Genomic DNA, 15,930 nt, shown 5'->3' on the forward strand with positions numbered 1-15,930 from the left:
GATTTACAAATTAGTTTCATTATCTTCAGTAATGTTATGTGCACATATTCTTAAACCTAGAAAGAACAAATTTCCAATATATGCTTCAGAAGGCCACAGAAAACAAAAAGATGTATCTTATATCTCATCACCACTTAGGCCCACCAAAATCTGTAAAATGCCACCTTGCAAGATGCATTATAAAAAATGTACAAACTTTAAAAATTTGTCTAAATGAAAAGGCACTAAAATAATTTTGCCAGGACTTATGTATGACTTGGAAATATTGTAGGAAGGTCATAGTCTGAGGTCTAAAAACCAAGACTTCCTTCAGCCACGCTAACAAAAAGCAGTCTATGCTGAGAGCAAAGGTTCAGATTCAGGAACTGAGAACCCTGCTTAATGAAAAGCATCAGCTAAAGAACTGAAGAGCTACAAACCAGAACACAAACTATTGAGTGGTAATTATTAGAAAGGCAGACAGGAGGACTTCTAGAGGTATGGTAGGCATAAAGAGAGTGGAGTGATAAGAAAACCTTATTTGTAAACAACTCTTTTTTGGACACTGTCAAGACTATAGCAGACAAATCTGAATGCTGGGCTTGAAGCTCCAGTATATCAATTAAACATCAATGAACTAATCACATGTATACCTGCTCCCATTGCCTTTGAGGAGTGACCAACCTTTAGAGCTTAAGGATGTTTCTTCTTGTCTCATTCTAGGCAGATGAACCTCCATGGAAAGAATATTTTGCAGCTGACAGGCAATTCTGCATTTAACCTTTACTATACATAATCTGTAACACCTAGACAATGCCCAAGTGCTTCTCAATCACACAGAGGCACAATTAATTACTCTGCTCTTTGTCTAAATCATACTCAAGAGTTAGGTTTGGACACTGTAAATTTAAAAACCACTAGGTAAACCTACCTAACATACATAAAATGAAATACTGACATTATATTGATAACTCATACTAAAAACTAAAGAAAAAGCACTCTAGTCCTTTTGAAATGAAGGTAAGTTAATGTCAAAAATAGCTTTTTTAGTTGTCAGACTAGGAATGGTTTCAACTCGTGAACACTGGCAAAGATTGCATAAAAATCCATGTGCCCTTCTTCTTAAATGTAAAAGGTGTGCATGTATATGCTCATGTATGCCCAGATAAATAACAAGCACTTAAGTATTAATGGCAAGTGTTCTTTTTCCAGTAGTTTTCCTTTTTTAACAATATATAGATCTTATCTCTGCTTTGTCCAACTGGGATTAGAAATGCTGTATCTGGTAGTGTAAACAAGTTGTTCATTCAGACTCCCTCAAAATTACATATCCCAGTTCTAGCCTATGAACTAGATTTCTGAGCTATAGAAGGGCCTCTCAGTGCTTGCCTCTTAGTTTTGCAAAGAATGAGTAAGAGCAGGCATTCTGCTCTTTAAAACACAACTTCTCCCTGCATGCTGCAAACAATTTTGGAAATTGAGCACAATCTGACATATTTTTTCCAGTAAAACATTCTCTGAATATTATCACTATCAACATAGCTTTATAAATATGTTATATACTGAAATTATTATTTCTACGAGGTTTCTGTTGCAATACAGAATACAAAGGAATAAACAGATCACATTTCCAAAGTGGTTAAAGAAACACAATTTAAGGCAATATCCTATATAACACATGAAAAATATAGAATGCTTTTCTAGCGATAATGGGCTAAAAAACCCAACATACAAAAGGTGTTTAAACACAAGTCATGTAACCTGTCACCATAAATGTCACCATCATCATCATCATATAGGAGCCAGCAAAATTAGTCAGGGGTATGGAAACAAAAGACAGTACCCAAAAAAATGTGGACCTCAAACACAACCCAGAATACAAATAAAAATCAGTCTCAAACTCATTAATATTTCTGATTCACTGTATTATGAATTGGTTATTCTCAGAATGTCTATGCAAATGAAAATAGGGTTGAGAATGGTGTAAAGCTAAACAGCAAACTACAGAAAGTATAGCTCCAATCTATTTTCTAGTAATTGACCTCTTTGTCTGGATGGCAAGTGACCCATGCTTCCAGCTAAAAAAGCACACAGAAGTTCTTTAGGTACATCATACTACCTGTATACTTCAACATACAGTATATGTGATGCTTTTCCAATTAATCATCCATAAAGGGACAACAAAAAAAAAATTAAAAAAAATTAAGGCTGCATTAAGGTAAAGCCAGTGCCAGGCCAATGACTACTACGAGTGGTGCCTACTATAGACCAGAATGGGACTCACTGGGGATTGTGAAGCTTCAGAGAAAAGGCAAATAAACAAACAAATAAATAAATAAATAAACCCTGAATGATCAAAATATTAACTTAAAAAACTCAAGCAAATGGCTACATACGTAATCTGATTTCACCAGCATACTTACGAAGGATGACGTGGGTGATAACGAATGCAAATATAAAGACTGTCAGAAAGGACAGAGATAAAATAAACATATAAAAAAATCTGTAGTTTCTTTTCCCCACACAGTTGCCTACCCAGGGACAGTGGTGATCAAACCGTTCTGAAATGAGAGGCAGAAGAAAAAAAAATGGAAAACAATTAATAAAATGTTGTTTATTCAAAAAAATGCTCTCTGAATACTATACTAAAACTTATGATTACTCTGGAATTTGCAAAGTAGCCACAGAGAAGTTCTTATTTAGAAAGGAATAAAAAAGAGAAAAGAAAAGAAAGGAGTACTTGAATGAAACCTTACAGTTTTTAAAGAAATTAAAGCATGGCTGAGGTGAGTTCCTGTTAAACTAACAGCCTTATTGTGACCAATTGTGCAGTCAGACCAGCAAGCATGCATTTATCCATTGTCACATGGGGCATTAGCAACTCAGTTGTATTTGATTTTTTTTCAAAACAAGGTGGTTCTTTTTTCTTCAGTGCATCTTCTAGTCAATACTGGAATTTCTAAAGTTCTTTCCTTTACATCTGTCATGATCACACCTCTGACTTATGCCTACTATCATATCATCCATCCATTTTTGGAGCATGAAATATTTACACCTTCCCACTTCCTTTTATTGCTTTGTTCAAGACATTCTTCATTCTAGACCACCTATTCTTCCACTTGGAGTTGATGCTGTCATACAAGATCATTAAAAATAGCAGAATCATTCCCATCAAACATTTTTCAAATGTTAAAATTTAAATACATCATATAAAAACTGGTCATCTGCATGCTCTGTTGCCCTTTGCACTATAGACTGTCTCCTTTTTACTAAGTGAAACCATTTCTCTTTACCTCTCTGAGAAACTCATTCATCAGATAGGAAAAGGCCAGGGTGGATCAGAAACAAGTGTCCCCAACATGGGGGAAATGCCTCAGTGCAGGAAAGCAGCAGAGGGAATGACTGACTCTGCTTCTCCCCAGGCAGCCTGAACCCACCCTCCACATCCCAGTATGTTGGGTAATGAAACAGAGCTATTGCCAGGAAACAAACTTGCATTTCCTAACTTTACTTTGGAGAGATTACACTGACAGAATTTTAAGGTTTTTTTAATCAAATCCAAAACCATAAGACATGCATTCATGCTGACTCTTTCTTTCACTCTCTGATCATTGTCCAAATCCTGTTTTTTTTTCTGTGATTTTTATGCCTTCACTGATGTACTATCAAACTATTTGTAATTTCACAGGAAAGGCAAGCTATAAATCCAAAGTCCTTTAAGCCCTGGGTTAGAAAGGCACATCTTACCAAGTACACCAGCTTATTTTAGTGGTGGATTTATGTTAAAGGCCTATATTAGAGGTTTTTCTTGAAAGACGTATTTAGTATTATCTTAATATTAAAAAAGTTTAAACAACATGCACAACAGATTTTTGAGTCTACTAGTCTTTCAGAGGCTTTTTTAAAAACGGTTTTGCATGACAGCTATTTGGGCCACATGTTTCTGCCATAAATCTGTTTCAAATTCCAACAGGGCTATTCAAGGTGAAGTTACTGAACTTTCTTAGGATAAGGCTTCATAATATTGTGATTGAGAGAATACTGCTAAGAATATCGAGTACTAAACACTCTGGGTAGGTGATACCCACCTTTTCTCAATGCACTACAGTTGTATTCCCAAAATAAATTGATATTGCATTTTAAAAGTGCTTGTCTTTAAATCCGTGCTTCTGAATGAGCCCTCATATTCTGAAAATCACTCTACTTCATTTGAATTCATTCATACATGCAACTCACAAGCAAACAACACCACAAAAAAACACAGCTACAGAACCATTTTAAAAAGCAGAATCCTAGGGTATTTTTGTAACCTACTGCTAAAAAATATAGATGACATGCCTTGGAAGATGAATTCCGTACACATAGATTCATTCTCCTTTATACTGACATGGTAGGGAAACGAATTATAAAATAAAAACAGACATAAAGCTGTTGCTAGCCATGAAATAACATTTATATATTTGCAGACATCTATCTGATGGATTCAGATAAATGCAGACAAAAGCCAGGCACATACACACAACCCCTCCATCTATAGACTCCTGTTCCTATATATACACACACTCCTTTCTGAGGACTGACTCGGGGTTTTTAACCTATTTGTCAGTCCTCTTGAATTTCCATCTTCAAATTTTCCTGGTGAACAGAAAAGCTCTGCTATATCAATAAATACCTTACTAATTATTGTGAAGTTAAGTAACTACCTAAGATATTTACAAAGGAGGAATGGACCAAAAAGGCTGGATGCAAAAACCACTACTACAGTATTAAACTGGAATCAACTCTATTGGAAAAAGAGGCATATTAAAAGGTTTACGTGAATCCTATGATAAATAAATTTGGTCTCTTTTTTCTCAGTCAGAAGACAGAAAGGCATGTGACATGTGCCACAAAACAGTATATTAAAAGGCAAGACATTCTACTCAGCCGAATACAAATATGTAAATGCAATTTAAAGATAACAGCCTTACAGCTTGTGAGCTGCTCTGCTTAGTTATTAATGCAGGAGAAAATTGCCAACCCTGGCAAATGAGGAGGCAAATGCTAAGCAGAAACTTCTAATGCTGTTAAGAAATATAAAATCTATTAAATCTGGAGCTGTTTCTTCTTCCTCAGAAAAACACACGACCTAATAGTAAGTATTAATGAAGAAGTAACATGGTGTCTTAAGGTTCACCTCCAGCATTCCAGATGTCCAAAAACTGAACAACCAATGATTTTGTAAAGGAAGCTCTGACATCTCTACTTGGACAATGCTGGCAGCAAGGACAATTTCACTGAAATGAAGGACAACAATAAGGACAACTTCACTGAAATGAAAAACTGAGAATTAAAAACTGAAAATGCTGAGAAAAACTGGAATTCCAGCCCTCATGAACTTAAAATGCAGAGCAAATAGAAATGCAATTTCTTGTGAAGAACAGACTGTTAAGAGGTAATGAATGCAGTTCTGGATACATACTACTGTATTCAAACAAACATTTGTGGCAAGGTCAGTGTAAAAATATTTGAGGCAAACAGACAATTAAAACATTGGCAATATAAACTCTTGTTAAGAGAAGCGCATTGGAACTCGTAATGAGGGAAGAAAGCTGAAACACTCTATGGGACAGAAACATTGTGATTTATCATCACTACATCCAGTTCAAACAAAAGCAGCAAGATATTTGCCTTCTTCATGTTACAGCTGTATCTCGTATCTACCTAATCAAGAACTGGTGATAAGAACAGGTGGCCCAGTTTCTACCCTTCCAGCAGTTCTGTGAAGTCTTTTACCTGTGTGTTCATGGCTCTCCATTCTTAGGCCAAGCCTGGTGCTCATTTTACTCTGCAGGGAGCAGGCTGACAGAGCCAGATGAACCTAAAACTATGGCTTCCTTTTGCCTATCTCCTCAGATCACCTCATCAGACAAACACCAACGTGGGCCCAAGTGAAGCACTGAGAACACACTGCCAGAGAAGGAACGAAATAACACCTTCAGAAGCAGCTAAGTGTTAATTCAGCCTAGCTGCGACACCAACCCTACTACAGGATAGCACTTATCACAACTGCAAGAGAAATCCAGTTTTGAATAATTTTTCAGGGTCTGAGATCAAAACCTGAAGAAAATAAAAAAAAGACTGAAAAAAATGTGTGAAGAGTTTATAAAGTAAAGCATCAATGAAAAGAGGAGATGTGTAAATGGAGACTCTAAATGCTGCTGTACAAGTCACAGAAAACCAAAGAGATAAGAAATTTCAGGAACTGTCAGTAACAGTAAAACAGAGTATTTCATTACTCTTTCCCAAGTGATCAGCATCTTTGAATTTAAATAATAACTTCTGAGGATAGCCAGCACCCCCATAACTAAATCCAAAGGATGAGGCCTCACAGGATACCTGAGCCAATCCAAAATCATAGTAGCAGTGAAAGAGATGGTCAAATGCTGCCTTTCCTGCCACTTCATCCCACTTTCTTCTTTCTAAGCTGATGATGAAAGAAAAAAAGGAATTATTTTCCTCACTGATAAGTAGGAAAAACTGTCTTACCAATGGCTGTGTTACCAAATGGTCTGTGAACAGGCACAAACAAGAGAATCATGGAAATAAGGAAGAAAAATAAAGAGGAGGACATTCAAATCCCTTTGGAAGCAGCAAGCTGTCAGCAGGACTAAGTGTTCTCATTAACACTCACCCAAGCGGTCTGATTAACACTCACCTAATAATCTATGCTAACTGGATGACAGAAAAACACTCTACTTCATACATTCCCCCTTTTTTACCTTCCTTGAAACATTTACATTTAAAACTTGCATAAGAAACATTACCTGTTGGATACCTCAGATAAAAACCAAACTGAGAACATTTCCCATTTTACTAAGCCATGGCCTTACACATGCAGCGTTTCCTTCAGAAGCCACACCAAAGCACGCTCCTTGCTGCTCAGAACTAAAGAGTCAAATCTCTACCTTTCCACAGCACAGCATGTAGACTCCTAAATACTTAAATGTCCTGCTTCCATTTTTCATTCACTACACTCCAGGAAACCATGCACAAAATGACCCAAATGCTTTCCTTCCCTTTTCAAAACATTTAATGAAAGCCTAATAATTTACAAGGAACGCAAAAGCATTTTTAAATGGAACATTTGTAGGCCAGCTTGTCCCTTCAGTCTGCAGTATTTGTTAACTGTTTCCTTTTTTTCTTTGCTCAACTGGATCACTGCACACCAGCACATATTTTCTAAAGCTCAGTGTGAAGGTAGGACTCAAAGACAAGAAGTCGACAGGTGCAAAAATATCTAGGTCATGTTACCAGGAGATTCCAGTGAGCAAAAGTTAGAATTCACTTGGTAATTTTTCCACCCTGTGCAAGTAAAGAATTGTAGGACAAAGGCACAAACCTAAGGCATTCCCTGAACGTTACCAGCTTTATTTAAAACATACAAACATGGTGTCCCATGATTGGAAAGAGTCAAGAGCCCACTATGCAAATCCTGCATCAGTAAGAAGTCACACGACAGCTCAACCAACTGGGCCAGGATGACTCGAAATTACTTTGATAGTAGCAGTAGTGCAACACAGGACCACAATGTCCATTGTCAAGGACTCACACTGAGTAATTATGTAGAGAGACTGACACATCTGCACATATTTATATTGGTGACAATTAAAGCTTTTTGAAGAACTGTGATGTCATGGACATGATCACATCCATTCAGGCTTCTTGACTTGACATTTTGTACAACAAATAGTACCTTCAGAATCTGATTGCTTTTGAAATGCTTCAGAAAACAAATGAGGTTTTTAGAAACCCATATAAGAAATATGTTTTATTACAAAGGGTATCTATTTTCTTCTAAGATACAGCAGTCCAATCCAAACTGCTGAAAGCGATGGACACAGGTACAAAAGTAAATACAACCATTACATTAAGTCCTTTACAGTCAGTTCAAAATATCTGATAATTTAACATAACAAAAAAATGTATGTCCAATAATCATAGCATATTCATAAAAACTATCCTTAGCTCCGATGTTCAGTTTCACCAACTGAAATCACCACTCCTAGGAAAATTATTTTTTAAATAATATTTAAAAAAACACCCCCACTGATAGGATTTGCCATCAACTGGCAACAGCAATCAAACCCTTGGATCAATTTAATTAACACACCATTCACCTGCCTGACAGTCATTCCCCTGACAATACCTTTGCTGTTACTTTTGGGGAATGAAATCTGAGTAGAAATTTAAATGAAAAAAGCAGTGAATAACAAAAGATCAATTGCAAGTTACATTTATAGGCACACTGATGTTATTTTAGAACATCTGTTATAGACAATGCACAATGGATCCTTTAAATCACCAAGCTTCAGCACTTTCAGACACTGATTCCAAATCAAAACACCCCATGAAAACCAAACAGAAAGAGAGCATCTTCTGACTCTCATGTTGGGAAATAGCTTACATCTTCTGACTCTCATGTTGGGAAAAGTTTACTTCAAATTACATTCTGGACTAATCTCTACAAGGTGATGTGAACTGAAAAAACTGAAACAGTAATGTAACACCAGGAAAGATGGACCTCTATTAATGATAAAAGTTAATAATGTGCATGGGTATCTACAACAAAAAGTTAATCAGAAAAATAAACAAAAGAGCTTCTTAACATGTATTCCACTTCCATGACTGTTTAAACCGTTCCAGACAGCTATGGGTGGGGTTTTAAGAAAATAAGTTGCAACAACAACTTTTTGCATGCTAATCAACTTTACTACTAACAGACTATTGCTATTCACAAAAAGAAAATAAACATGCTTCATTTTCAACATAAAAATAGCAATTGATTTATTAGGAAAACACCCAGCCATTGCCCTAGGATAGCTCATAATAATTAAACTGTATTGTCACATAGATCACTTCACTGCACTCACCAATAATAAATATTGACTAATTAATAAACTCCTTTGGCTGCATGCACATTAATGGTGACATTTTGAAAGGCAGCAGCAGCAGTTTAGAATGGCTGCTCTTTGGGAAGTACAAAGAGTGCACAGTGAAGGACCTCACTGCTTGACAATTTCTCTTTAGGTACCCATTTGAGTACACACACCCTGGCATACCCACACAAGTGCCTGACACACACCCAGCTGTGGAGGAAGGGATTTTAAACCCCCAAATTTGTCCCTAGAGGAAGCATAGTGTCCTTACTAAGTAACAACATCCACAAAGTTTATGGATTAATTTTTCTCTTTTCTACAGGAAAGCACATTTTTTTACACACTTCCACTGCTGTCTTTTATTGGAATTTGGGTTTTTTAACCCTTCTGCAAATTGTTACTGAATGTAAATATGTGTTTATTTTCTTAGGTTCCTAATTTTTTTAACTGGTAATTTCTCTCTTTAATTTTTACTCTGACACCTTGAGGTTTACAACATCATTTACACAGTCAGATGTTCTGATCATCTCTGCATTTTTTCATACACAGACCAATGCATAAGCCACAACCTCTCTTAAGTAACTTATATTACGATTTTCTTTCTTAAAAAGACTAACATATTTTTCAGTCCATTGGCTTAGGATTTAGAAACCCTGACATTCACATGCCATGCTCCCTGAATTTCCAAAGTCCATCTAATTTTACAAATGGCACAATCATAAATAATACATCACTTCTGAGAGTGCTCGTGTGCACTCCATTTGGCAGCTTCCTGTTCAACCTTTTTGGGGCACCCAAACAAAAAGAGTCCAAGCCATTTCTCACCTGTAAAAACTGGGGAAAATCCATAAGAAAATAAAGAAATGGTCACAGCAGCCAAATTTGTGGTTTTAACTGTTCAGCAAAAGATTCAGTAATTGCAAGACAACTGGAGCTAAGGTTTAACAGGTTCAAAATGAAGTGAAAATTGTACTCTGTTCTCTGCAGGAAATGTAAGGAAGGAAATAAGCAAAGGCCATGAAAAGGAAGTGATGGCAAGAAAGGAAATAATAAGGTACTGAAGAAAGAGTGCTACAGAAGAGAATTAAAACCAAGCAGACCAAAGTCCTGACATACACATTGATTATCAAGGACTACAAAGTCCTGAGAAAATTGTTCTCAGAAACACTGTCTGCATGAGAAAAGCCAAACTGTTACAATGCACCTCTCAGCCTGCTTTTGAAGTGATTGGTGCTCTTCAGCTAGGAAGATGGGGGTATCTGGAGTAACAGGGAAAAGCTTGTCCCCAGAACACACTGGTAATTCTCACTTACATTTTCTGTATTACATGTGCTTTGGAAGTTAATTCCCCATATTGTTTTGATATAGCCACCTGCTTCTTGTCCAGCTTTCATCATAGAAACCGAATTAAACAAAACAAAAATTATTATTTAAAATCCAACAAAACAAAAGGATATCACACAGTCGATGTTCCAATGACCAAAAATAAATTTAAGAGCCGCCATTAGGTCATTTCAGAAGCAAGTCCAACCACTGCCTTCTTTCTAGCACTACATAGTGCCATCAAAACCTCTTGTCAAGGCACAGCAATAACTACCTTGAGCTCAGAATTAATGTCTGGTTTGGTTACTTTTATTCTGAAGTCTTTATCTCTTGTTTTCAGATGCATATTATGTTTAACTCATTTGTAATTCTTGTGCAACATAATGGTACACAAAAGCCTTGAGGGGCTAACTTCCAACTGACATTCACAGAGGCAGTAAAGACAGCAAATCATACCCAAGGTATGTGCTTCAGGGAACACTTATTCAGCCAAATTTTTTAAGGTATTACATAAATGGAACAAACAACATTTGTATGAAAATAGAGATTTCTCTGGACACTAATAGGAAAATACTGCAGAGCTAAAGGAGTCTGAAGTATTACCATGGCTAGAACTCAAATTAGCTCTTTCTTTTTATTTTTTCCATATTTTAAGCTATTTGTTATTTTTATCTACAAATACCACATAGACATTTATAAAAAACAATGGTGATACAAAAATCAAGCAAGGTAAAGTAATAGATATGCTTACTAAACAATTAGGCAGAAATAAAGAGTAAGTTTTTGGATGTACTTACATATTTAAAATGCTGCCATAGATTCCTTACAGAATAAAAAACATTAATAGAAAACTCTGAAAGAACCTCTCTTTCACACTGCATTTATTTGCCAAGTATCGTAAGACACATTAAGGTAAAAGCAGTACACTGTTTTTTCTGAGCAGTTCTGGTCTGAGGACAGACTCCATTCCTGTACCACAGAGTGTCTTTAGCTGGTTTATAACTGCAGCAAAATCTTTGGAAACTATGTGGTAAAAAGGAATGCATGGTCATACAAGTAGTGAGCTGCTTAAATATCATATGTTATGTTTAAATAGCATAAGTTACTTAGATATCCATATGCATGTGAAGTAGGACTACTTGTGCATAGGTTTAGTTAAATCAGTAAGGAACTGACAATTAGTGGCACAAGAATACTCATTGCTATTCAAAGATTTATTCAGAAACTAAATAAAAGCATCATCATATAGACAATACTAACTTAGAAGTGGTGGCAAATTGCGTAACACACTCTGATAAGTGTACACTCTCAGATTGTTACATTTCCACAGACACATGAGCCACCCAATTTTCTTGATACCTATTTTTAATAGAAAATTCGTTGCCGGTACTTGTAGATCTCACTTTTTGCATTCAGTACACCCAAATATTTATATGACCTGTATCTAATCAGGAAACAAAGCTGCTATACAGTGCACCCTGTAAAAGTCTATTTATTGTAATTCCCATTATAAACACTGAGGAGAAAAACCACAGCAAATTCATTCAATTACTTTAAAACAAATAACTCCAAATATAAAAATGTGCAAGAGGAAATTACAATGATCATACCTATCTTATGAGCAGAAAAACCACCTCAGTTATATAAGTAATTTGCTCACTCTTTTTTGATAAATATTCATAATAATTCACATCTGTTTTTTCATCACAGACATGATCAGAAGACTGTATAAGTTGTTTCCCTGCCATCACTACTTTACTGTTTTACAGAATAGGTTTTCCAGATGTGGTATGAAAAGGACACAGATTACAGAATAACCTATTGGAAAATCCTTCATACCAGTGCATTAAAACCCCAAATTGTTATTTTAAAATGAGCTTCAGGTTGTACAGGGGAAGTTGCTCTTATTTTTGTTCTCTTGGTAAAGACAACAGCTTTTCAACTTTTCACACTGGACAACAACTGTATTTACATATTATCCAGTTGCTGAGCAGCATCACAACACTGTAGCATTAAAGTTACACATTTGCTAAAGTATTTTTAGTGAAAAATGTACCAACTGCATTTCATAAACATCCCTACTTGCTCAATAAAAGCCAGCTCAACAGCTTTTGCAACACTTACAAAATTTTAACACATCAGAAAAATTTATTTACTGAAGGAACCATCTACAGATACCAATCAATTCTATAAGGCTAAAAGGCTAATAAGCTTTTCAGTCTGATGTAAGTGTTCTCCCTAAACCAGTATCATCTAAACATAAAACTTCAATTCTTCCAATGACTACTTTATATCTAAAAATATCACTGCTGAATGCTGCAATTACATTTCTCAGCTGGAGACATCTTTCTACATTATTTTCTTGAATGCATAAGATCAACAGTGTTCTAATCAACTGCACTAAACTGCAAATGTGATCTAATTAACTGGAAACCACTCAGATTTGATTGGTAGGGGTTTTTTGGTTTGCTTTTAAATCCAAGCATATCTTAATCACCTTGTCTGACCTCCATAGAAAACAGTAATGAAAAAGGACAAGATATTCACAGAGAAAAAAACAACCCCATAATTATAAAATATGCTTAGGTCCTGACAACATGTACTTACTCTCACAATAGCATGTTTGCCCAGTAATTTATGGATTCTGACATAAGTACATCTAGTCATAGAACTGCTCAAAGGTAAGAATCACCTGCAGTGTGTATTTTGGTCACCCAGCCCTAACCATTTGAACGGTGCCTTACAGTTAGTTACTAATGAACTGGAGAAGCAGCTCCTTGCCCTCAATTTAGTTTGGTGAAAAAAACAATTCTGAGACTCTCCAAAAGCTTGGAAAGGTCACTGCACATTATACGTGGCCTTATTCGAGTTGGGTGTGTTCTTTGTCATTAGGGCAGTCAGGAAAGTCTTCTTAGACCAGCAACATCTCCCAGGCCAAGTCTCCTTTTCTGCCTCCTCTAAAATTCTTCACATTTAACAGATATTGTAGGAAAGAAAGATGAACAGAGCAAGTCACCTCATGACTAATCTTGTCACTAACTGTTTTTTTTCTGTCTCCTATGGAAAGTATTCATTTCAAGATCTAAGCCACCAAACTGAACATATGCCGGATCTTTTTGTTACTCACCTACGCAGTTATCACAAAGGCTGCAATGTGAGGCACGAGGTGGGCGGAAAATCTTGCAAGTAAAACAATATTTTAGTTTCACTGTCTGTCCATTGATGATCACTTCTTTTGTTCTGGGAGGGGGACGATATCCTCCTGAACTGCAGCCATTTGCTATATCTAAGCATGAAAATACAAGACATGAAATGTTGCATGTGAGCCATGATGTATGCACAAAACTGTCCTCGATGGCATTCTATAGCAAATTTCAAATTCGTATGTTCACATTTAAAATAAACAAATTTTCCCTTTCTAATTCTCGAGTAATAAGCAGCAAAGAGACATTTCATTGCAAATAGCATCCAAAGCAAATCAATCTGAATCAAAGAAACCATCCAAACCCAATTCTCAAATGCTGACAATGACATTGATCCCAAAACTCTTACAGTTTCATACCCCCTAATAGCTCTTAGATAACATATTAAAGCAACTATAACTACTTGTGTAGGACAGCAAAACTTGGAAGTTACCTTTAGAATCTTCCTAATTTTTTCAGAATTCCTATAATAACAAAAAATCTCCCTAGAAATGCTGCAGGAATTCTACAGCCTAGAAGAGAAACTGCACATTTACTTAAGTAACAGCAGCTCTGTCATCTGAGCCTGGTGAATGTTGAGATCTCTTGCATGCTGTGATTCAACAGAGCACATTCACAAAAGTATTTTACAGCTTTTGCTGTTTAGAAGTTTGGACACTCAACTCCCAGTGTTACCTCTACACACTTTGAAGTTTGTTTGTTGCACAAAACCAGTTTCGAGCTACCTTGTTTGGTACAAGTGGTAGAGTTTTGGGTTTTGTTTCTAAGCTTCATTTTGTTTTATTTTAGGATATTACCAATATTTTTTCCACCATCAAAAGGACTGATTAGGTTGATAAAGTTCAATTTTGCCCAAGCTGAGCTTTAGTCTGAAACTTCAACGTATAAAAGTGGTGCCTTTTTCTAGGTTTTTCTGTTGTGTAATCACAATCAAATCAAACCACAGAAGTGGAAAAGAAACCCCTAAATTTATTACACTTGGAAAACAGATCAGCTAAGACAATAGGGAAGTAAATTGAAATATTTTTCCAATATATGATTGAAAATACATTTCAAAGTCACATTCAAGTCACTTGAACAACTGCGTCTTAAATTGTCCTGCTTTCATGTGGGGCTTGTAACTAAAAGATCTATGACTTGTATTTGAGCACAAATTGTTAGAAATATCACCCACGATTTCAATTTCTGCTAATTACACAGCCTACAAATTATGTATTTTCCAAAAGGGCAACCAGAAAGTCTCCCACCTAGCAAGGCATTCAAACTGGCAACAGCACAGCTGTGCTAGCAAAGGTGCAATTATACAACGTGCTGATTTGGCAGCAAATCCAGCTTAAGGAGCTCTCATCTGCAAAGTGCTCACCCATAAATATGCATCAATAAATAAAAGTCTTTTTGGGACACCACCATAAACTTGACCATTAAAACAACCAGACTTCAGAAAACTCTAATGGAGAAGAGGATGAAATGAAGAGGGCAATAGCTGAGATGGATGGAATCTAGGTATAAAGCTCCTAAACATCCATTCTGAGAATGAAGTGGTGAATACTAAAAAAGAGCAGCATAGAAGCAGCCTCCTACAGCCTGATGAGGTAAAGACATTCACTTGTGTTGAATATATATATATATATAAAAAGCAATATAAAGCAATTCCTGCAATGTGCTTGGGGTGCTTGGCCAGGTCCTACAACCTGCACATGGAAGCATGGATTATTGTGTGGTTCCCATAACTAGCAGTTATACTGATTTTGACCTCAAGGCCAATACTACTTGACAAATATTTCTGATTAAGTAATGCTACCAGTGTATTGCAGCATATAAGCTGAAAAGATGTTCTTTGGAAGACACAGCACTACTGTGCTTATAGTATTTAAGGCTATAGAGAGACATGGATGTAACCTAAATCCAGAAGAGAGGGAAGAATTGCTTCTAGTTCATATTACTTTAAGAAAGCTTCCGGTGACATTATAACCAATTGGCTTGTAATAGTCACAGTCCTTCTAGAAATCTTTGGGCACTACAAAACACAATGTTAGACCCATTTCTGACCATATTTTGGTTGAGATAAGGCTTAAACTGTGAACATAAATATAGGTCATTAGCCCTACAAATTTATTTTATTGAATAAAGCATTTAACACACGCTGGCATGGCATGTTCATTAAAAACCCAAATATTTTCATTTGATACTCAAATTTAGGTGCATAATTATAAAAAATACTACTAAAGACTGAATTTCATCTAGGTGTAGCTTTGTATGCTAGAAATACTGATGCATTGAACTTCCTAACATAACAGTAATATTTCAGATTTTTTTCTTTTACAAAATCTTATTATTCATGAGTATGTACATAATAATTGAAAGAAAATTACTTAAACCAGTCAAGGGGAATTTTTAGAGGGAAAATGCTCTTTTTCCTACATAAACATTTATTTTGTAAAAGGCACATTGACTAAACCCAGTATTTCCCCTCCTTTCAAGAAGCTCATAAAGTGCACCACAATTAT

At 36.0% G+C, this 15,930-nt stretch overlaps 1 protein-coding gene across 5 annotated transcripts in view; it reads right to left on the minus strand.

The window, feature by feature from the left end:
- ZDHHC14 (zinc finger DHHC-type palmitoyltransferase 14) overlaps positions 1-15,930 on the minus strand; it is a 95,051-nt gene that overhangs the window by 18,639 nt on the left and 60,482 nt on the right. For all 5 annotated transcript variants that reach the window (XM_050972927.1, XM_009095291.4, XM_009095290.4 and 2 more), the window contains 2 exons: positions 13,348-13,506; positions 2,403-2,540 (listed from right to left, as the gene is read on the minus strand). In XM_050972927.1, coding sequence (XP_050828884.1) covers positions 2,403-2,540; positions 13,348-13,506 — 297 coding nt within the window. The remainder of the gene's footprint in view (positions 1-2,402; positions 2,541-13,347; positions 13,507-15,930) is intronic.

This window comes from Serinus canaria, chromosome 3 (genome assembly GCF_022539315.1).
Source record: "Serinus canaria isolate serCan28SL12 chromosome 3, serCan2020, whole genome shotgun sequence".
In the NCBI taxonomy this organism is placed as follows: Eukaryota; Metazoa; Chordata; class Aves; order Passeriformes; family Fringillidae; genus Serinus; species Serinus canaria.